We start from the raw sequence: 23,823 nt of genomic DNA, 5'->3' as shown, positions 1-23,823 counted from the left end.
TAAACCAGTTACTATCATGATGATCAGATTGAAAATGAAATTGCATTTCTGTCAATTACTGAGTTGGCAACTGTTCAATATATCTTAGCAGCAAGATGAAGAGCGACGTCGGCAGCTGAGAGAGAGAGCTCGTCAGCTAATAGCAGAAGCTCGATCTGGAGTGAAGATGTCAGAACTTCCCAGCTATGGTGAAATGGCTACGGAAAAGTTGAAAGAAAGGTCAAAGGCATCTGGAGGTGAGTTAAAGAAGCTTGTATCATATTCTACAGAAATCCACAGTAGACCTTTTGGGACTTTTTATTCTTACTTCAAAATGTATCAAATACATAAAGTTTCTAACCTATTGATATGTTGCAAAAAACCTAAAGGAAGCATAACAAATCAGTAGGTGATTGTTGCTGTTTTTCAGATCAACTTTTTGTCTTAATATTAAACAACCCAAGGAGTATTTTCTTAGAATATGATTTAGGAGAAAACTCAGACATTGGTTTGTGGTTCCTCATGATGCCTCATTAATTGTTTTAGGAGTGATTAAAATGCAATCAAGTCCACAACATCTAGATCACAAGACTTGTTAGATGGGGAGCTTTGGCATGAAGGATTTTCACTTTAAACCAGATCTTTAGAAAAGTAGCTTTAACAATGTTCTGGCATTATAGCCTGATATCTAAGAATTTTTAATAAGTCCCATATCCATTTTTCTTAGTTTTCTTATCCTAAGATTTTTTTTCCAATATCTGCAGAAATTAGTCTAAACTTGTTGATGTTGGGACAAGGACTGTTTATACTATAATTAAAGAGAATTTTAATTTTCCCTTCAGTGCTCAATTTGGGCATCTTTAACTTGGAACTTTTTTGATTTTTATTTAAGTGGAGTATATTTAAGAGGCCTGTTGGTCTTTATTTTATTTTAAAGATCTATAACCTATTTATCTACCAAAACATGTCAGGTACCTGTCCTGAGTTAGTCTTAGGATGCTAAGATCACTGTAGAGTGTAGGCAAGTAAGGACTCAAATAAGACCTCAGAGGATTGAAACAAAGGTAAGCTATTTCTAGGGTCAATTGTAAGTTTCTTCAAAGTAAACTGAAACGTACTGCTGCTATTCCTAATTGATTCCTTATAATAGAAGCTTACTGTTTTAGAGAATTCCAACTGATGCCTATAGCAAATACTCTCCCATCCCTTAAATTTGAAAGGTGCTTTCCCAAACAGCTGTGTATCTGTCCCTCTGGTCTTCTCAGATGTTTGCACCTTAGTTAAATCCTTCATCTTACCTTTTCAAATCCTATCATTCAGAAGTTTAATTGCAATTTCTACACTCTCTTCTAAAGTTTTATAGTAACATCAGTAACTACTCACAGCTTTATTTATATAATGCTATGATAATTTGCTTTCATTTATTATCAATAACAAGATGTTTCTTTGATAATAGAAAAATTCCAGATATTCTAAGTATCTGAAAATGTTTTGCCTTGTATGATAGGAAAAAAATTCATGTTCTTGATCCTTCAGATAGACTGTCCTAAAGCTACTAACCCTACCTACCGGAGACTGTAGGAGAACAGTAATAATAGCATACAAGCATCCAGTCTCTCTTTTAATTTTTTTCCCTCGGTAGTGAGCAACCAACAATGCTAAATGAGTTGTATACTCTGGTAAAGGTAAGAATTAAATATTTTGATTGATGGTGTGGGATGGGTTAGCTATGTAATTTGTTTCATCTCTAGAATCAACCCAAGTTTAAGCTAAGTCAGGACATAACTAAGTAAAGAGAATTTATCAGTGTTACAACCGCCAAAATAGGTATCTTTCCTATATAATAGCTCGAGAAAATGAGGGCCATATTTTGTCATCATTCAACAGTCTAAAAAGTAAATAAAGAACAAGTGAGGATTGGATCTGCAGAGCTAGCAAAGAAGTATAGACTAGAACAGGGAGAGCCAGGTGACATCAAGATGGACAGGGCTGAGCAGGTGACTTACAAGAACCTGCTGAGGAGCCCAGACTCTGTTCTCTAAGACCACAGTGATCAGGGTCCATTTCTCCCATAGGACACACCATACCTTTAATGTTGGAAGCAGCCACATATCAGATGGTAGGCTCTTAGTCAGGCTGACCTACAACAAGTGGATGAGGCCTATTCCCTGGCCTCAGGGGTAGATAGATATTGGCCTATCTCCACAAGGACTAGGTCTGCTCTGGCCTCAAGGTCTAAGCTGAAGCTCTTGGGTCTGAGAGTTGGAGGAAGAGACCTTTAGGACAAAAGAGAGGATATAATTCCTGCTTAAAATTCAACCATTTATATAGATGTGCTAGGACAGGACTCGGCAAACTTCCTGAAAAGTGCCAGAGTAAATACTTTAGGCTTTGCAGGCCGTATGGTGTCTGTCTTAACTACCCAACTCTGCCCTTATTGCCTGAAAGCAGCCTTGAACAATCTATATATATAAAAGGCTAATATGCTAAGTGTCCTCTCAGGAGTTTGATTGGGAGACTGGGAGTTCGATCTCTCGCTATGACATGCGCTGACCACCAGTGGGCGGCACAGAACGAAGGGAGGCCCCGACCAGCAGCTGGAAGGCCCCGATTGGCCCTGATCGCCAGCCAGGCCTAGGGACCCTACCTGTGCACAAATATCGTGCACCGGGCCTCCAGTATATAAATAAATGGGCATGCCTGCTATTTACTCCAAAAAAGTGATGAGCTGGATTTTACCCATAGAAATTAAAACTCACTTTGGTTCAGAGTCTAATTCCTAAGGGAAATGATGCTATGAAGTTGATAAGTCAGGGGAAAGAATTAACAAATTAGTGTTCACTCTTCCAGTGTCTAGTGGGAATCATCAAGTCTGAATAAGGAATAGTGTGGAAGTAGGAGAAAGAAATAAGTAGACACCAGCCCAGGTGGAGGAGTAGGATAGGAGGATTTTGGAAGCAGTGGTCCAGAGTAAAAAGGGGAGGGAGTAGTCAAGAACTGAGATAATAGGTGAAAGCAGAGCCTGGGGAAGGGGTGGAACTTGACTATTACTCAGACTCATTGCCTGCACCGTTCTCAAGCAGCAACCAGGCTCTGAAGAAAGGAAACTTGCGTTTAAGATGAGGTGACTTCACCTTCGTGGTGTCCACAGAGAATATATGCAATGTATTTCAGGTCACGTATAGCCATGGATTCAAGCAACCCACTTGCATCCTATTGCAAACAGAAATAGCCTAATACTTTTGAATTAACCTGTCCAAGGAGCTACAGTTTAACTTTTACTTGTCCTCCTTTTGACAATTTTAGGACTTATGAGAGGATCAGGTGCTATTGTGGTATTTACATGTTTTTTCAACTTCTGCATCATTTTGTAGTTATAGACCTATAACAGCCTCATCTTAAAATTCTCACTCTGTGTAACAAACTTATGGGTTCATTTTATTGCATTGATCTTACTTGGCAAGGTACAGGTGATTGGGGACTAAGTTTGGTATTTTCATTTTTAGTTTAGTGGTATTGTGATCAGAGACTATGGCCTGAATTTCTGCTTTGAGAGTTAATAAGTTTTTATTTTGGTCAAATAAATGTTAAGTTTTGGTTAATAGTCCATAGGTATTTGGAGGTGTCTATCTTGTTTTATGATATTACTAGGGGCCCGGTGCACGAAATTCGTGCACTGAGTGTGTGTGGGGAGGGGAGTGTCCCTCAGCCCAGCCTGCCCCCTCTCACATACTGGGAGCCCTCAGGCGTTGACCCCCATCACCCTCCGATCGCCTGATTGGCCCCTTGCCCATGCCTGACGCCTCCGCCAGAGGTGTCAGGCTTGGACAGGGGACCCCCATCTCCCCCTGATCACTGGCTCTGGCCCCCGCCCAGGCCTGAGGCCTCTGGCCCAGGAATCATGCCTGGGCAGGGACCCCCATCTCCCTCTGATCGCTTGCTCCACCCCCTACCCCCAAACCTGACGCCTCTGACCCAGGCTTCAGGCCTGGGCAAGGGGACCATCATATCCCCCCAGTCGCCGGCCCCGCCCCCCGCCCAGGCCTGATGCCTCGGCCAGAGGAGTTGACCCTCATCACCCTCCGATCACCAATCACTGGATCGGCCCCTTGCCCAGGCCTGAGGCCTCCGGCAGAGGTGTCAGGCCTGGGCAGGGGACCCCCAGCTCCCCGCGGTTGCAGGCTCCGCCCCTGCCCAGGCCTAACGCCTCTGGCCTAGGCGTCCGGCTCGGGCAGCGGGGACCCGCAGCTGCAGCGGCCCCGTGATTGTGGGCTCCGCTTTAGGCCCAGGCAAGGGACCCCTAGCTCCCAGGACTGCCAGCTTCAACCGTGTCCAGCTCCCATCGCTGGCTCCACCCCTACTTCCTGCTATCACTGGCCAGGGCGGAAAAGGCACCTGATTCTCTGATCATGGCTGGGGGGCAGGGCAAAGGCGGCCCCAGGGCCGCCTTTGCCCTGCCCCCCAGCTCTTAGCTCCCCCCTGGGTTTCCAATCACTGTCAGTGGCAGGGGGCTTCTTCCTGCTTTCCCTTTCCCCTCCCTGCATTGTGCCTACATATGCAAATTAACCTCCATCTTGTTGGCAGTTAATTTGCATATAGCCCTGATTAGCCAATGAAAAGGGTATCGTCGTATGCTAATTACCATTTTTCTCTTTTATTAGATAGGATATCATACTAGAAGCCTGGTGCATGGATTCGTGCATGGGTGGGGTCCTTCAGCCTGGCCTGCACCCTCTTGCAATCTGGGACCTTGGCCTGCGGGGATCGGGCCGAAACCCAGCAGTCCGACATCCCCCCTAACCCCCTGAGGAATGTAGCAGTGCCGAAACGGCAGGCGGCCGGGGAGGAGCCCCAGCCGGGGCCAGGCGCAGCTCCACTACCGCTCATCCCCGGCCCCACTGCGCCTGCTGCCACCACCACCACCACCGCCACTCAGTAGCACTGCCGCAGAGGCACGAGAGGCTTCCGCTGCTGCAGCTGCAGTTGCTAGTCATGAGCCTGGCATCTGGCTGAGCGGCACTCCCACTGTGGGAGTGCACTGACCACCAGGGGCAGCTCCTGTGTTGAGCGTCTGCTTCCTGGTGGTCAGGGCACATCATAACGACTGGTTGTTCTGGTCGTAATGGTCACTTAGGCTTCTATATATATTCTAGAGGCCTTACCTTCTCCTGGCTGCCGGCACCGGTTTTCCTCTAGCACCCGGGACCCAGGCCTTCGCTCCGGGCGGAGCCGCCTTCCGTCTTCCGTCTTTGTGGCTCCGCCTCACCTTCAGTGTTCACTCTGCTGCTTGGAGCCTACCCCTGGAAACCCAAAAGATGAGCTAACCCCTGGAAACCCAAAAGATGAGCATAGCAGAAAGTAAATAAGAGATCCATTACACAACAGAAGCTGATTTGCAAGTATGGCATGTATAATGTAGCAGGACAAGGTAAGAGGAGGTTGGATATGCACCAGAATGAAATAATGCATTCCAGTTGACATTGCACAGCAATAAGGACAGTCTTCTAACATCTATTGTTTATAAATAAATTAAATGAAAAAGTAGAAAATCTTTGTTGGTGGTTAATTTGCATATCGCGCTGATTAGCCAATGGGAGGCGTAGCGAAGGTAGTCAACTACCCTGTTTGTCTATTATTAGATAGGATAGACTAGAGGCTAAGCTTATGAAAATCATGTGCAAGTAGGGTCCCTAGGCCTAGCCTGGCCTCCGTCGCATGGCCTCTGCCGCCCCGCCACTGTTGTACAAAACTCCCCCCACGCCGCGACTGCTGTGCAATGCTCATGGCCGCTGCTCTGTGAGGCCCACCCCGTCCTGCCACTGCTCCACGAGGCTACCCCCGCCCCGCCACTGCTCCGCAAGGCTCCCCCCACCCCACAACTGTTCCGCAAGGCTTCCCCTGCCCCGTGACTGCTCCGCGAGTCTCCCCCCACCCCGCAACTGCTCCATGAAACTCCCCCCCCCCCCCCCCCCCCCCGCCCCATGATGGCTCCATGAAACTTCCCCCAGCCACCGCCGCTCAACAGTCTCCAGTCCCGCCCCGCCACCACCCCTCCCTCATGGTGAGCAGCTCAGGGGCCAGGGGAGGGACCGAGAGGTGCTCCGTGCACCTCCTGGTGGCTGGGTGTTTGGTCGTTGCGGCGTTATAGCCACAGGTCTTTTGTAATATAGATATTTATTGTATATTATATATGATATATTTTACATGTTTTATACCTATTATATGTATGTAGCTTACCACTTTGGTTTGTGTTAGGTTCGGGTCATTTAACTTTTATTTATTTATTTATTTACTTACTTACTTACTTACTTACTTTAACATATTTTATTGATTTTACAGAAAAGAAGGGAGAGGGATAAAGAGTAAGAAATATCGATGAGAGAGAAACATCAATCAGCTGCCTCCTGCACACCCCCTACTGGGGATGTGCCCCCAATCAAGGTACATGCCCTTGACCAGAATCAAACCTGGGACCCTTTAGTCTGCAGGCTGATGCTCTATCCACTGAGCCAAGCTGGTTAGGGCCATTTAACTTTTAAACTGATATTTTTGCCTCTTTGATTTAGGTAAAGTAATATACTTTGTATTTCAGATGAATAAAGAAAATGTGTTTTAATTTTTGTCCATGAAAATGTTCATGTGCCTGCATTATCCTTATTTCAAATATGGCAAATAGATTTATCTAAAATTGTTGAACCAAATAAAATGTTATCAGACTTCAGTGATTTTTATTTTCAGCTTCTGTTAATATTTGTGTTATGTTTTTTATTTTTCATTTCTTTGAAAGCTATGAATTTTAGCCGAAACCGGTTTGGCTCAATGGATAGAGCGTCGGCCTGCGGACTGAAAGGTCCCAGGTTCGATTCCGATCAAGGGCATGTACCTTGGTTGCAGGCACATCCCCAGTGGGGAGTGTGCAGGAGGCAGCTGGTCGATGTTTCTCTCTCATCGATGTTTCTAACTCTCTATCTCTCTCCTTTCCTCTCTGTAAAAACTCAATAAAATATATTTTTAAAAAAAAGAAAGTTATGAATTTTATAGGGGTTGGAGAATTTAAAAATTATGATAGAAATGAGAAATTTTTAAATGTTTTTAATGATACACTCAGTATATTTTTTTAAAGTTCAAATATTCTTTTTTTACTATCATCAGATTTTCTACTTTTTCATTTAATTTATTTATAAACAATAGATGTTAGAAGACTGTCCTTATTGCTGTGCAATGTCAACTGGAATGCATTATTTCATTCTGGTGCATATCCAACCTCCTCTTACCTTGTCCTGCTACATTATACATGCCATACTTGCAAATCAGCTTCTGTTGTGTAATGGATCTCTTATTTACTTTCTGCTATGCTCATCTTTTGGGTTTCCAGGGGTTAGCCATAAAGATAGATAGATAAACATATCAATACTAGAGGCCCGGTGCACGAAATCGGGGCCTTCCAGCTGCCAGCAAAGGCATTCCTTCCAGCTGCCAGCTGCTGGCCAGGGCTTCCCTTCCCCGGCTACCGGCCAGGGCCTTCCTTCGTTCCATGCCTCCCCCTGGTGATCAGCACATGTCATGGCAAGCAATCAAACACCCGGTCTCTGGGTAGAACTCCCAAGGGGACACTTTGCATATTAGCCTTTTATATATATAGACTAGGGGCCTGGTGCATGAAATTCGTGCATTGGGTGTGTGTGGGGAGGGGAGTGTCCCTCAGCCCAGCCTGCCCCCTCTCACATACTGGGAGCCCTCAGGCGTTGACCCCCATCACCCTCCAATCGCAGGATCGGCCCCTTGCCCAGGCCTGACGCCTCCGCCAGAGGTGTCAGGCTTGGACAGGGGACCCCCATCTCCCCCTGATCACTGGCTCTGGCCCCTGCCCAGGCCTGAGGCCTCTGGCCCAGGAATCATGCCTGGACAGGGGACCCCCATCTCCCTCTGATCGCTTGCTCCACCCCCCGCCCAAGCCTGACGCCTCTGACCCAGGCTTCAGGCCTGGGCAAGGGGACCATCATATCCCCCCAATCCCCGGCTCAGCCCCCCACCCAGGCCTGATGCCTCGGCCAGAGGAGTTGACACTCATCACCCTCCGATCACCAATCACCGGATCGGCCCCTTGACCAGGCCTGAGGCCTCCGGCAGAGGTGTCAGGCCTGGGCAGGGGACCCCCAGCTCCCCGCGGTTGCAGGCTCCGCCCCTGCCCAGGCCTAACGCCTCTGGCCTAGGTGTCCGGCCCGGGCAGCGGGGACCCGCAGCTGCAGCGGCCCCGTGATTGTGGGCTCCGCTTTAGGCCCAGGCAAGGGACCCCTAGCTCCCGGGACTGCCAGCTTCGACCGTGTCCAGCTCCCATCGCTGGCTCCACCCCTACTTCCTGCTATCACTGGCCAGGGCGGCAAAGGCGCCTGATTTTCTGATCATGGCTGGGGGGCAGGGCAAAGGCGGCCCCAGGGCCGCCTTTGCCCTGCCCCCCAGCTCTTAGCTCCCCTCTGGGTTTCCGATCACTGTCAGTGGCAGGGGGCTTCTTCCTGCTTTCCCTTTCGCCTCCCTGCATTGTGCCTACATATGCAAATTAACCTCCATCTTGTTGGCAGTTAACTGCCAATCTTAGTTGGCAGTTAACTGCCAATCATAGTTGGCAGTTAACTGCCAATCATAGTTGGCAGTTAATTTGCATATAGCCCTGATTAGCCAATGAAAAGGGTATCGTCGTACGCCAATTACCATTTTTCTCTTTTATTAGATAGGACTAGAGGCCCGGTGCACGAAAATTTGTACACTCACAGGGGAGGGAGAGTCCCTCAGCCCGGCCTGTGCCCTCTCACAGTCTGGGACCCCTCGGGAGGTAATGACCTGCTGGCTTAGGCCTGCTCCCGGGTGGCAGAGGGCAGGCCCAATCCTAGGTGCAGCCCCTAGTCGGGCTCAGAGCAGGGCCGATTGGGGTGTTGGGGCACCGCCCCCTGTCACACTCAAGGCAGGGTCGATGGGGAGGTTGCGGCGCCACCCCGTCACGCACAGAGCAGGGCCCATCAGGGGGTTGGGGCTCCGTACCCTGTCACGCACAGAGCAGAGCCGATCAGGGGGTTGAGGAGCTCCCCCCTGTCACTCACAGAGTAGGGCCGATAGGGGAGTTAGGGCACCGCCCCCATCACACACAGAGCAGGGCGGATCAGGGGGTTGGGGCGCCACACCCTGTCACACTCAAGGCAGGTCCAATGGGGAGGTCATGGCTCTACCCCGTCACACACAGAGCAGGGCCAATCAGGGGGTTGGAGCACCGCAGCCTGTCATACACAGAGCCGCAGGGCGATCAGGGGGTTGGGGCGCCTTCCCCTGTCACAAACAGAGCAGGGCGGATAGGGAGGTTGTGGCCCCGCCCCCTGTCACACACAGAGCCGCAGAGCCATCAGGGGGTTTGGGCGCTGCCCCCTGTCACGCTGATCCAGGTGCCGGGAGGCCTCGAGGCTCTGCTGATCCCGGTGCTGGGAGGCATATTACCCTTTTACTATATAGGATAGAGGCCTGATGCACGGGTGGGGGCGGGCTGGTTTGCCCTGAAGGGTGTCCTGGATCAGGGTGGGGGTCCCCACTGGGGTGCCTGGCCAGCCTGGGTGAGGGGCTGAGGGCTGTTTTCAGGCTGGCGGGTGACTGAAGCTCCCAACTGCTCCTTTTTTTCTTTTTTTCTTTTTTTATTCTGGGCCAGCTTTAGCTCTGAGGCTTAGCTCCAGCTCTTAGGCCTCCGCTGCTGAAAGCAGGTATCTGGTTTGTTTGGATTCTATAATTGAAACACTGTTTCAACTCCAGCTCTGAGATCCTGGCTGGCTAAAAGCAGGTTTCTGGGGTCTTGTTTAGCTTCTATAGTTGTAACAATGTTTCAAACTGCAAGCTCAGGCCGGCAGCAGCAGGCGAGGAACGTTGGAGTCCTCCATCACTGAAGCAAGCAAGCCTCCTGTTTGCTTCAAGCTGCCTGGCTGCCGGCTGCCATCTTGGCTAGCAGTTAATTTGCATATCACCCTGATTAGCCAATGGGAAGGGTAGCGGACGTGCGGCTAATTACCATGTTTCTCTTTTATTAGATAGGATTTGTAGAGGTATATGTGTAAGCATAGATTTATCATATGTATATATATGTGTGTGTATATATATATATATATATATATATATATATATATATATATATATACACACACACACATATATAATATGTAGTGTCTTAAACACACACAGATACATGTGCATTTTAATTCTGCTCAAATGCATTTAGAATATTTCCACAGGTGTTAAGAAATGTGTAACATTACTGTTGAAAAGAATTCAAGGGGTCATTGTAAAACTGAAGTCAGTGAATGGAAAGAACATGGAAATCCATTCTTAAGAAGACTTGAGCTTTATAGGAAATCAATTTTTACTTTTACCCTCCCAAATAGTAATCCTTTTATCTAAGGTTAGCAATCTACACTAATAAAAGACAAACATGGAAATTGACCGTACCTTTGCTATGCCTTAAGCCACACCCACAAGCCAATCAGAGCAACTATATGCAAATTAACCCAACCAAGATGGTGGCCGGCAGCCACGGAGCTGGAGCAAGCAAGAGGCTTGGTTGCCCCAATGATGGAGGAAGCCAAGCTTCCCGCCTACCGCAGAGGCTCTAAGCTCCACTTAAAGCAACAAAGTTTCAATTATAGAAGAGAAATAAACCCCAGATACCTGCTTTCAGCCAGTTGTGGCCACGGAGCAGGAGTGAGCAGGAGGCTTCCCTCCCGCCCGCCCTGGCCAGCTCTGAGCTCCTCTCAAGGCTACATAGTTTCAATTATAGAAGGTAAATAAATCCCAGAATAAAAAAGAAAAAAAGGAGAGGCTGGGAACTTCCGTCGTCGGGGGGCTTGGCCATCCTGAAAATGGCCCTCAGCTCCTCACTCAGACTGGCCAGGCACCCCACTGGACCTCCAACCCTAAAGGGGGTGTGGCCAGTCTGAAAACAGCCGTTGCCCCAACCCGCGGGACAACAACGGGGGGACGAAGAGACACCCTAGGAGAATGAGACAAACAAGGGACACGAAAGAATGGAGGCAAGACAGTGCTCTGATCAAGCCTCCAAATTTTATTCTCACAGCGGCAGGATATATACAAATTTTATTCTCACAGCGGCAGGATATATACTGTTTTAGGGATGGGGGGTGGGTAAAGGGGTCTATGGGCAGTAACCTATTACTAGAGATTTATTAGGCTCCTGATGGCTGTGCTTATCAGCGGAGATGTGTGCTTTAGCAGGCTTCGGATGGCTGTGTGCTTATCAGTGGAGATGTGTGATTTAGCGGCTGTGTGAGGGTAGTTTATCTTTAACTGATGGCCAATTTGCAAGACACAGGTGGTTTCTGGTAATTAGGAGTTTCTGGAAACTTATAGTTCTTAAGATGGCTTTGTCTAAGCCAATATCTCTAATGGCTCCCAACAAGCCGTCAGCCCCTCATCCAGGCTGACCAAACCTCCATGGGGTGAGGGTCCCTACTGGGGGGGGCTTGACCAGCCTGCAAACAGCCATCAGCCCCTCACCCAGGCTGGCCAGGCACCCCAGCGGGACCCCCACCCTGATCCGGGACACCCTTCAGGGTAAACCAGCCGGCCCCCACCCATGCACCAGGCCTCTATCCTATATAATAAAAGGGTAATATGCAAACTGACCCTAACAGCAGAGCGACTGGGAATCACTGGTCACTATGACACACACTGACCACCAGGGGGCAGACGCTCAATGCAGGAGCTGCCCTCTGGTGGTCAGTGACATCCCATAGGGGAAGCTCTGCTCAGCCACAAGCCAGGCTGATGGCTGCCATCACAGCGGTGGTGGTGGTGGGAGCCTCTCCCGCCTCCTCAGCAGCGCTAAGGATGTCCGACTGCAGCTTAGGCCTGCTCCCCACTGGCAAGTGGACATCCCCTGAGGGCTGCCAGGCTGCCAGAGCGATGTCTGACTGTCAGCTTGGGCCCGGTCCCCCATGGAGCGGGCCTAATCCAGCAGGTGGACATCCTCCAAGGGGTCCCAGACTACAAGTGGGCATAGGCCGGGCTGAGGGACCTCCCCGAGTGCACAAATTTTTGTGCACTGGGCCTCTAGTACATATATAAATATTAAGTAACCCACTCAGCATTACTGGTGAGTGGTAGTGTAGACAGAGATTTCATTCAGCTGGGAAATAAAATGAATGAATGGTATCTATTTAACATCAAACAGGAACCCGGCACTCTATAAGCAGGTAGTGAAAAGAGGTGTGATTTTCTACATATTTACAGAACCTGCAAGTACCCATATGTGACATTTCCAGATTTAACTATTTTCATAGTAATGCTATCTTTTTAGTCATTCAGACTGGAGAGTCAGTATTGGCATGTGCCTTAGCCTTCCTGTCCTCAGTATTCCTCCGCTAAATGATGTCATCTCACTTCCCAATTCTTGTATTGTAGGTTAGGCTCTCCATAATGCTTGCCTGGAGGTTATATCCTGGATTTCCTGCCTCTAGCCTTTCTGTACTCCAGTCTAACATGTAGGTCAGCAGTCTTGCATGAAGGCTATCACATGGATTATATACCCAAATGCAGTTTCTAGACCACTTTTTACTTCACATAAGAAGGCATATCAGATTGTAAGCAAGAGTGATATGATAGAAATAGTATTGACACTACTCTAATTTTTATAAGACATAAGCCTCAGTGCTTATATTTCTGTTTTATACACCATTCTTTGAACATAACCTATCCATTCCTGCTGTCTTTGTGCCCTTCTCTCAATTGTACCTTTTTTTTTTTTAAAGATACAAATCATATCATTTATTATCCACACCAGCAGGGATTTTGGTTGTTGCATAAAACACAGTTCAAGATATGTTCATTTTAAAAAACTTACCTCTTCTATATTTTATGTTTTTAAAGTCCTGTACATTTCTTAAGACCCAATTTAAAGGTTAGTGCTCACACGAAACAATTCCTACTACTATTGGCAAAGGATAATCTTTTCATGTTTAGAATTTGCTCTGCACCTAATTTTTATTCCATAACACTTATCTCTCCTACATAGTATTGTAGTCACCTGAATGGAATACAACTTGGTATCTCCTCAACATCCAGCAGTGTGTTATAAATTGCAGATCTGGTATATAGTGGAAGTTTCTTAAATAAATGAATGAATATTGCATTTTATGCTTTCTAGATTAATTATGGTCAGTAATAATAAATAGAGACTAGTTGGCAACAACAAAGTACTCCACTCTAAAAACTATTTTTTTTAATATATTTTATTGATTTTTTACAGAGAGGAAGGGAGAGGGATAGAGAGTTAGAAACATCGATGAGAAAGAAACATCGATCAGCTGCCTCCTGCACACCTCCTACTGGGGATGTGCCCGCAACCAAGGTACATGCCCTTTCCTGGAATCGAACCTGGGACCTTTCGGTCCCCAGGCTGACACTCTACCCACTGAGCCAAACCAGTCAGGCACCACTCTAAAAACTATTGATAGTAAATTATTTCTGACGCAGTAATACGAGGAAGTGTTCTGAACAATTATTTAGCATTTAGAAATATTTATTCATTTATGTTTACTATAAAATTTTTTAGAGAAGAATCCTTCAAGATAATAAAGATGAAGATGTTGACTTTTATGAAAGTAATCAAATAGTTGTGCTAAGCATAGTTGATTGTACTTAAATAATATACCCAAATATAATGCCTTAGGGTCCTATAAACATTTAGCAATGTTTTTCCCTGGAGGCATTTCTCAATCTTTTCTTCTTTGTTGTGTTCTTGTGAACAGCTTATACAGTACATGGGAAGTCTTCAATAAATGTAAACTATTATTAATGCTGCCCAATTAAAAAATAAGCTGTAGAGTAGTAGGGATATTCTTTAACTCCTGGGGCTAGGCAGATATTTCTCCAAAAGGTTACACTGCCTGTCAATATCAGAATTTAAATTTTACCCTAATATGCTAATCAGATCATTGCTATGCCTTTTTAAATGTATAAATATCAAAATTACTTAACCAATTTTTATTACTAGGACTTAGAAAGGAAAAAACACATAATAGAAATCTTTAATGTAAAAAAAGACTCAATTAATAAATTGTGATCTAAAACATTTTACTGTGTAAAAAAAATCATGTAAGACTTTCTTATTTTATGTATTTAACTGTGTGTGTGTGTGTATTTTGGTATATATATGTGTGTGTTTGTAATATACTTTATTGTTGACAGTATTACAGATGTCCCCCATTTTCCCAACCTTTGCTCCCTCCTCCCAGCCCCTGCCCTATGTCAGGCCTTCACCACACTATTGTTGTATTTAATTTAGAATGATAACAGTTTTTTCCAGTATTAATTCTTCCACAATGTACTATGTTGTTTCTGAACTTTCTTTTGCATAAAGGTACTGTCTATTCTAGTCTTAATTTTGTCTTTTAATTTATCTGTAATGCTTTTATGATAATCTATAGTAATAAAAGCATAATATACTAATTAGACCAGACCTTCTGGATGAAGCTGGGTCTTCGAGGGAAACCCGGGTCCTGGGTGCCAGAGGGAAGCTGGTACCGGCAGCCAGGGAAGGAAGGCCTACTCTTGCACCAATTTCGTGCATCGGGCCTCGAGTATTTCATTAAAAGCACAAAAGCATTCATCTTCATACAAATGATTTAAATATAGCTACAAATTTTTAACGAATTACTTGTGTCTTTACCATTTATATCTAATAAATGATAAAAATGTGAAACATAGAAATATTATTTGATGACTTTGTTACCAAACCAATTTATTTTTGTATGCCATTATTAGTGATCACTAATAGAGTACTTTTTAAAATATAGCGACTCAGTGAGCTCAGTGATTCAGAGACAGTGTGTGGCAAATTGTCAAAACCTTTGCATCTGCTTTGATGTGACAATTCATCTTTGACATATGAATTTAAAATATAAATGTTAATCCAATAGTGAAAGAGTGACTTAAAACTGATTTTTTAACTTGCTGATCTGTGTCAGACTTGAATTTGAATAACTAATTAAAATACTGTTTTTTTCTTCTTTAGTGTTTTGGACAAACAATATAAAACAAATAATATACAATATACTAACATTATTGCTACATGTTCCTACAGATGAAAATGATAATATTGAGATAGATACTAACGAGGAGATTCCTGAAGGCTTTGTTGTAGGAGATGGAGATGAACTTACTAACTTAGAAAATGACCTTGATATTCCCGGTAATTTCAAATTATAAATATTTTGTGTCCTGCTGCATGGCAAACTTTATCATTATATTTTTATTATTATCTCATTAATTGTGATAATAAGTTTTTTTTGTCGTTTTATTACATCCTGTGTCCTCACAAATCATTTCACTAAATCCACCTTCCATCAATTTTGTAATTATTTTGTTTTAGGTTTAGTTAAAATTAGCAATAAAATGGGAATAACAAATTGTAGCTTGTGTTCTCTTCTTACTAAGATTCACTTTCTTAAATTACAAAAAAAAGATTTATTGAATAATTTGAGAGACAGAAGAGAGACAGAGAGAAACATCAATTTATTGTCCACCCATCCATGCATTCGTTGGTTGCTTCTTGTACATGCCCTGACCAGATATTGAACCCACAACCTTGGAGTATTGGGATGATGCTGTAACCAACTGAGCTACCCAGCCAGGACTGAGGTTCACTTTTATATTTTATGTTATAGGATATAATTTGTAGGCATTCAATAATTGGTTCCCTTCTTAGCCTAAATATTTTGGTGTAATGTTGTAAGGTATAGATGTAGTACCTATGAAATACTTCAAATGTAAATCAGATTTTCTGACTTGGTTAGAATTGACTATCCTAATTGTAATATTATATTGCAGATTTTGTGTTTTATTCTCTTTTTTAGTTTCTTTTATTTTAAATATTACTACTGATAAATTAATTTATGCGTACTTGATTACAATAAGACACTTTATTTGAAAACTTCTTATATAAACTGCTATTGGATTAATCACATGTCTTATATCAATAAATATTATACCAATAATCACATTGGTAATTGACCTTTTAAGTTATTTTTTAAATATAAACATACTTATGGTTTAATAGATGAGTGGTTCATGTAAGTCAACAGCAGATAGCTATACAAAGTTTATATACCAGAGGGGTTCCATAAATGCTTATTGAATTGAATTCTTATAGCAATAAAAAGTCTTAGTTATTTTCCAGATTTAAAGGTAAGGAATTGAAGTCCTTAATATTTATCTTTCCCTATAAAAAGCTAAAGGGACTGAGAGCAGGTCTCTTAGCACTGACATGCCTCTGAAATACTAACCTGCTTTGTTTTTTTCCTCTGTTTGAAATCATTCTGTTATTTCTCCAGAAACAATCAACCAAGGTCTTCTTATCTATACAGAGCACCTAATAAAAGTTACTGCTCTTTTGTCAGTAACTCCTTCATGGTGTAGTATTGAATTATACTCTACCACAGTGATGTCGGACCTATGACACCTGTGTCACCTCTGACATGCAAACTCATTTTTGGGGTTGATTTTTCTTTGTTAAATGGCATTTAAATATATAAAATAAATATCAAAAATATAAATCTTTGTTTTACTATGGTTGCAAATATCAAAAAATTTCTATATGTGACACGGCACCAGAGTTAAGTTAGGGTTTTTCAAAATGCTGACACGCCAAGCTCAAAAGGTTCACCATCACTGCTCTACCAGGTAGAGGTTGTGTATAATTGTGGAAGTCCAGGAAAATGTTGATACTTTAGGAAAAATTTTAAATGTTTATTCCAAAATTAGGACTATCTTTCATTTCTTTCTATTTAAAATACTGTAGAACTTAGGCAAATTTGATTTTTCTTTATGAACAAGATTTTTGTTGCTGCTTACCCAGCCTCTCACCACAACCACCACCAGAAGCTTTATCAGAAATCAGCAATGACCCTTTCCTGCTGAGGATACCCATAAGTACAGAATCGAGCCCTTTATATTAAGTTCTATATTGAAGTATAGAACCAATGACAATAAGGGATGCATATTTCCTCATTTTACAATAGAGTATGAAGACAGGAAAAATTAGCTATTGCTTAGGTAACGTGAAGGGAATTTTCTAGTTTAGTTATAACAACTTTGTGGGACACTTAAAAGTTTGGCTAACATTAGGCCTAATAGGCTTGACTCTTGTCCTTTTTAACACTAGATTGCCCAAGGAAGTCATTTTGACTGCTTTTTAATTTCAATTAGAAAAACAATTATGTATATAAGGACACAATGTCTTAGAATTTTGTGACTTTTTGTACAACATATAAAATGCGTATATTAATAATTGTAGTTACCTCCCCCCGCCTTCATTTCCGGTATATATATATGTGTTATACCTATATTTCCCAAAAGCAGTCATTTTGACTGCTTGGGGAAATTTTAAATAATCAAATGACCCTTATTATTGAATTGAGTAAATTTCTTATATGACCAGTTCGGCTCTGTATTGAAATAACAGTTTTCATTTTTTTTCGATTACCATCACATGATAACATACAAGTACATGATAAATTGTCAATACTTGATAAGTTGCAGTTGCTCAATAAGCTAAACTAGTACTTGTTATTCGAATCTTTATGCAGTGATACTTGTTCTAATAAGTTGTTTATTTTATTTCTTTTGCGCCCTAAATTCATGAAAGAAATGTCGAATAGAAGTGAGTTATTGGAAAAGCTAAGGAACATAAGTGAAGAGTGCTCCGATATTATTCTTTCACAATGCAGTCATCTTGACTGCTTTTGGGCAATATAGGTATATACTAAGTTTCAGTCTTTCTAGTGTTAAAAACTCTCTTCCTACTTTATGCCAAAAAAGAAAGCCCATCTCAGCCTTCCTGTTTGTGAAGTTAGCTAATACATTGTTTACAACTCTCAAGAATGCCAAAAAGTGTTGGCATGTGCATAGGACAAACTTTCCAAATCAGGCTATGGTTTATTTCAAGGCAATAAGAAATAGGAATGCAGACTGGAATCTGGAGGCATACATTATGATTTTTATCCTTGCTTTATTTTCCCCAAAATTCTTTTTTTAATAATGTTTTAATAATAAATTGTTTAATCTTTATCTTGATTTGACCATAGTTCATCAGATATTGTTTAAAAGAGAAGCCTGGTAATATAAACTAACCAATTTGCATGAGAGTAATGATAATAGCATTTATTAAGAGTCTTATAATTAGAAAACTTATTAATCTTTATGAAAAATATCTTTTACCAAATGGTTGACATATCTTTTCCAAGTATTTTATTAAATAGTTGCTTTGAGTGAATTTAAGTAGAATTATTTTATTCCATTTGTTTCTATCATATTATTAAAAATTATTGTACTTCTAAAAATAATTTGAAATGGTTAATTTTAAAGTTATAGCCATATTTTTGTTTATTTTAAATTTCTATCCATATTTAATACGTTTTAAATTTTTATCATCTTTATTGTATTTCTGCCTTCCCATTAGAAGGTATTTGTAAGCATATACCCTGTTTCAATGCTATATATATGCAGATAAATATTGGGTTCGAACAGTGTTCACATGACTGTCTGACATCATGTTAAGGACTTATTTTAATGTGGTAGCATATGTATAAATTTAATATACTAGAAGAATTTGAAACTCTAAAATGTAACTTAGAATCAAATGAATCACCTTTAAAAATCTATTTTAAAATGGCTTGTTTTATTATATCTAACCTACTCATATAAATATATACATCAAATATAGGCTTAGGTTTTCAGATAAGCATAGCTACTATTAACTATAGTATAACTGAATTATCTTTAGGTATATTGACTATGTTCTTTAAAGCGACTGATTTTGGGGGAAAATATATATGTTTATACATACACTAACAATATATGCTAAGAGACTAAATTTTAATTGTTCCTACCACAAAAAATAAATGATAATTATGTGATGCGATAATAGGTGTTAACTAATGCTGGGGTGGTAATCATATTGTAATATATAAATTCATCAAGTCAACACATTGTACATCTTAAACTTACACAGTGTTATATGTCAATTATATGTCAATTAAAAATGATTATAGTCAACATAGCTATTGACTACTCAATTATACTATATAGTATATAGTTATACATATATATGATAAGAATTCTGTATATGTCTAGATTGATGTGTTATTACACAATCCTAATGTCCTTTTTTTAAATACAGTAATATTTTTATGGCGTGCCCTAAATTGATAGCCTATACATCTAAATGCATCTTACTTAGTAATTCATAGTGTTTGCATATTTAACAGAACAAAAGACTAAGTTGGTGGACTTGAAGCTGAAGAAGCTCCTAGAAGTTCAGCCACAGGTGGCAAATTCACTCTCCAGTGCTTCTCAGAAAGTTATAACCGAGAGCTCAGAGCAAGACATTAAGGTAAATCTTACTTGCTTAAAATATTTGATTAGGTATCTGTGTATTCTAGCATTTTATAACCCTAAAATCAATTTCTTACCAATTATTCACATTAAGATTAAGATACACAAATTTTTATTAAATAGCCAATAAATTAAATACCAATATGGTAATCAGTATTTACCTACTTTTTTCAGAGAAAACTACTCTTTGATGCTGGTAAAAGAGAAACTATTCTTGACTTTTATATGTATTTCTATTTTTCCAAGAAGAATATTGCTAAGAGAATTCTAGCATATTTTTATATAATCCTCAGCCTTTGACTTGTTTAGATAAACTAAAACTCATGTCAGTTAATACCTGAATATGGTGTGTGATAGAATGTAAATTTTTATAAACTTGCATGTTTTGTATCCATATGAATTTTACCTTTTTTAGGATTTCAGCCAAAATGCCACATTATAATAATTATATTATTATTATTATTATTATTATTATTATTATTATTATTTCTGTTACTCCATTCAAGCCCTCCCCCCCTTTTTGTACTGTATCATTAATATTTTTCTAGCTTTAGGGTACGTCTAGTCCTGTATAATTTTTCACCCACCTGCGGACTTTGGGGACTGCCCTGCTGACTGAAAGGATTTCCTTTCCCTGACACAGAGATGCTTTGAAGTCCCAAAACAATGACTTTCATTGCTTTTTCCTTATCCTGTCGGTTTCTATAAATTGGTGATGAAAGTGTGTGGCAGCACCAGAGGACTTTTGGTCTCTATCTTTGAACAAAAGGAAGCCTGGATCAGGTCTGATTTTTTGCGTTCAATTTAGCTTTCTGCAGTGGACTTAATGCAGAATGAAGCTGGCCTAAGAATAATACAATGGATTGAAAAGGCTAACTGAATTAGTGGGTTTAGAGGAATACATTTGTAAAGTGGCAGAAGTCCCCAGTTATAAAAAGGTTTCTTATGATGGGATTTGCTGGCTAATCGCACTGATATTTTAGCATGTTGCTATTAGCCATGTTTATTTATTTTGGTAAAGATTTGAGTTTTAGACTTCTGAGCAGTTATTATAATAACAATTGAATACATACTTGTTTTTCCTTTTTATTACATTTATTGGGGTGACAATGATTAACAAAATTATACAGGTTGCAGGTGCATAATTCCACCACATATCATCTGTACAGTGTATTGTGTATTCACTACCCTAAGTCAAGTCTCCTTCCATCACCATTTATCTCCCCTATAAGCTCTTCTCCCTCCCCACTCACCCTCTCCCCGGCAATCACCACACTGTTTTCCGTGTCCATGAGTTTTTCTTTATTTATTTTTTTCTTTTTTTTCATTCCCTCCACACTGCTCTAAACAAACAAACCTAGCTAGCATGATATTAATAAATATGACTTTTAAAAATAGAAGTATTTTTATTATTAAGCCTTAATTATTTAAATAGATTAAATTGATTTTGCTTTCCAATAAACTCTTGTATAGTAGTCTTTAAAGTTATTCCAATAAAAGGTGTGCTTTAAACAGCTTGTCTTTGTATGGATCTTTTTAGTTAAGATTTTTTTTTTAAATGGTGCTTATAAAGAACATATACAGTCCATCTGTTCTCTCAAAGCTTTCAGCATTGATTTGGGGTTTTATTTTTTTTAATAAAATGCAGTTTACACGTTTATAAATGAGGCATTCTGTGTTTGTGGAAAAGGATAAACTGTTACCTTCCCTTGAGGATTCTCTATCCCAGGCCTCCTTGAGGCTAGAGAATAGGCCATTGGAGGACTCCCTCATTACCGATTGTCTCAATGCAGAGGAAGGGCAAAGTCTTGGTAGCTTTTGATAACCAGTTTCAGCATTCAGCAGGCTTAGCTATTAGTCATGCATCTTAGCCTTTCCCTATTTACTTTCAAAACACTTAATAAAAATAATAAAAGATTAGGTATAAAATGAAATATTTGTTTGGTACACAGCACCTCGATATCTGCAGCTTCCACACATTGCTGTGGTTCAGTCTTCTGGGATATTTCTTGTTGATAGAACCATTTGAATTTGTTGCCAGTATTAACATAGGAAGCTCTAGAAAAGATAATTGTAGTTTCCTTAGCTGCAAAGGGCTTACTTACAAATCTGGCTTTGGAAAGTTATAGCTGATGAATGCAGTTCAGTGAGGTAGAATTAAAATCCTACCTTTTAGCCTTCATCCAGCATTAATAGTTTATCTCAATGGGCATAAAATTAGAAACTAGCTCTTCTTGTCATACAAGTCTGTGGGGCTGTACAAACCAATGGGCCAGAATAGTGGGGGGAATAGACAGAGGCAACATGGCCTTTAAATGATACATATCATCTGGAGGAAACAGGGGTTCACAGTGTCTGATGAATCAAATTAGCAAGAGTGAGTCTCTATTTAAACCAGGTCTCCTGTAAGCTTTTGGTTATAGGTAACAGAACTTGCAGTTGAGTTATTTAGAGCTCTTTAAAATACTTTTTCTTACAAAAAGTTTCTAAATTGGCATTATCTTAAATCAGTAAAAATTGTTTTACTGATAGGCAATTTCATGTTTATAATATCAGAACTCTTTTATTGTGTTTGTTTTACTTTTAGAATGGCACAGAAGATCTCCAGGCTGAACGATTACAAAAAGCGACAGAAAGATTTAGAAACCCTGTTGTGTTCAGCAAGGATTCTACAGTCAGAAAAACTCAACTTCAATCTTTCAGTCAATATGTTGAGAATAGACCAGGTAGGTACACTTTTTTTAATGTTTTCCCATCTTATGATTTAACATTATTTAGCTGTATATACATATATGTTAAAAAGCTGATACTGTAAATTCACATTTCAATACACAAATATCAAGCTTTATAATAATTTAACATGTCTTTACTTTTTTTTAAGATATAAAAAGACAGAGATCAATACAGGAAGATACAAAGAAAGGAAATGAGGAGAAGGCAGCGATAACTGAAACTCAGAGGAAGCCATCAGAAGATGAAGTGCTTAATGTATATTAATTTTTTGTGTGGTTTCATGATTGCTGATAATTCCAAACTGTATGTGGAAATAGTGCCTTTATTTGTTAAAATGAGATGTTAGGTTTTTTAAGATGTCAATCTCCAGTGCATTCAAAGCAGAGTGAGAGGGGTGCACTGTTGAATTAGTCTGCAGTGTGGTGATAATTGTCAGATAAAAAAAAAATGAATTTTTCAGAGTTCCACAGCCCCAGCTTCCTTGAGACATTTCCATCAGGGCACTTCCCACAAAGAGATTCCAGTATTGATCTACCGGGAGGATTTTAATTATTACAATAGCAGATACCGCAGAGCTGCAGTTAGAGGGAAAAGTCACATGAGACCTGCTAGAATTTCTCAGCCAACCCATTTTGTTGGCTTGGGTTAATGGGTGTTCAACCTTTCCATTATCCAGATCAGCCGTGAATTACTAGCTGAATGATGTTTGCATTAATATAATATATATGGTAATTTCTTCACTTAATTAACAGGGAGGTTCAGCTCAGTAGGGGTATGGGCTGATCATGTGTAAAATTGATTTGTGAGGGAAATATTTGATAGACCGCAGGGAGAAAGCTGCTTTTGATGGACAGCTTTGGGACAGAAGCAGGAAGAACAAGTTTTAACTTGAATTTTTGTCTGGAAGCATAGCTATCTTTAATGGTGCTACTTTTTTATGTGTAAATATTTTTATTGATTTTACTATTAAAATAGTCTTTGTTGGTTTTTAATTAATACTTAAAAGTGCACCCAGAATTACCAACTACATTTTAGGGCCCTAAAGAACTTCTTATATTTAATCTGTGGTACTAAGAACCTAGTACATAGAACAACTCACTGGAATATCCTGATGAAATATTCAGTATAATTTTTTAAGTTACAGAATATGTGAGGATACTGTATACTCAAAGTAAATAAATCTGATTATAAACTGTTTTTAACTGAATTAATCAGTAAAAGCAATGAAGTTTTATGTGTTGCTTATCACTTCTGCTTTCTTATATCTTTGCAAAGCACTATGTGTGTTTTGACCCTCTGGATGGAATGAGAAAGGTTGATTTTGAAAATGCTCTGCTGTCTGAAAGATAGGTACAAAAACCATTCACCAGATTATTCCAGATTTTGAAGTTACCATTAGCATTTCTTCTGTTGTTATAATTTTTTCTATTATATTTCATATTGAGAAAGAATGATATCTCTTTTGTGTGAATCTTTTTAAAAATACAGTGACTTATTTGATCACACTATCCAGAGAAATTGTCAGTTTTATAATTTCTTAAAATATTTCAACTTTGTCAACTACCATAATCAATTTAACAGTAAGGTGGTATAAATTGAGTTAACACGTGAGTACACATTATTTAGTACTTCTAAAGATATGTAAGTTATATGTATGGCTAGACATGTTTATTG

The 23,823-nt window shown here is 40.7% G+C and overlaps 1 protein-coding gene across 14 annotated transcripts in view; it reads left to right on the top strand.

Annotated features, from left to right (window-relative positions):
- The window catches only part of EHBP1 (EH domain binding protein 1), a 326,529-nt gene that overhangs the window by 250,678 nt on the left and 52,028 nt on the right, over positions 1 to 23,823 (top strand). For 8 of the 14 annotated variants that reach the window (XM_059659691.1, XM_059659690.1, XM_059659689.1 and 5 more), the window contains 5 exons: positions 89 to 236; positions 15,107 to 15,214; positions 19,290 to 19,414; positions 22,004 to 22,142; positions 22,298 to 22,404. In XM_059659691.1, coding sequence (XP_059515674.1) covers positions 89 to 236; positions 15,107 to 15,214; positions 19,290 to 19,414; positions 22,004 to 22,142; positions 22,298 to 22,404 — 627 coding nt within the window. The remainder of the gene's footprint in view (positions 1 to 88; positions 237 to 15,106; positions 15,215 to 19,289; positions 19,415 to 22,003; positions 22,143 to 22,297; positions 22,405 to 23,823) is intronic. The other 6 variants (XM_059659698.1, XM_059659700.1, XM_059659701.1 and 3 more) reach the window with 3 other exon arrangements.

This window comes from Myotis daubentonii, chromosome 12 (genome assembly GCF_963259705.1).
Source record: "Myotis daubentonii chromosome 12, mMyoDau2.1, whole genome shotgun sequence".
Lineage (NCBI taxonomy): Eukaryota > Metazoa > Chordata > Mammalia > Chiroptera > Vespertilionidae > Myotis > Myotis daubentonii.
The sequence above is the reverse complement of the archived record's forward strand: the minus strand, read 5'-3'. Positions and strand labels throughout refer to the sequence as shown.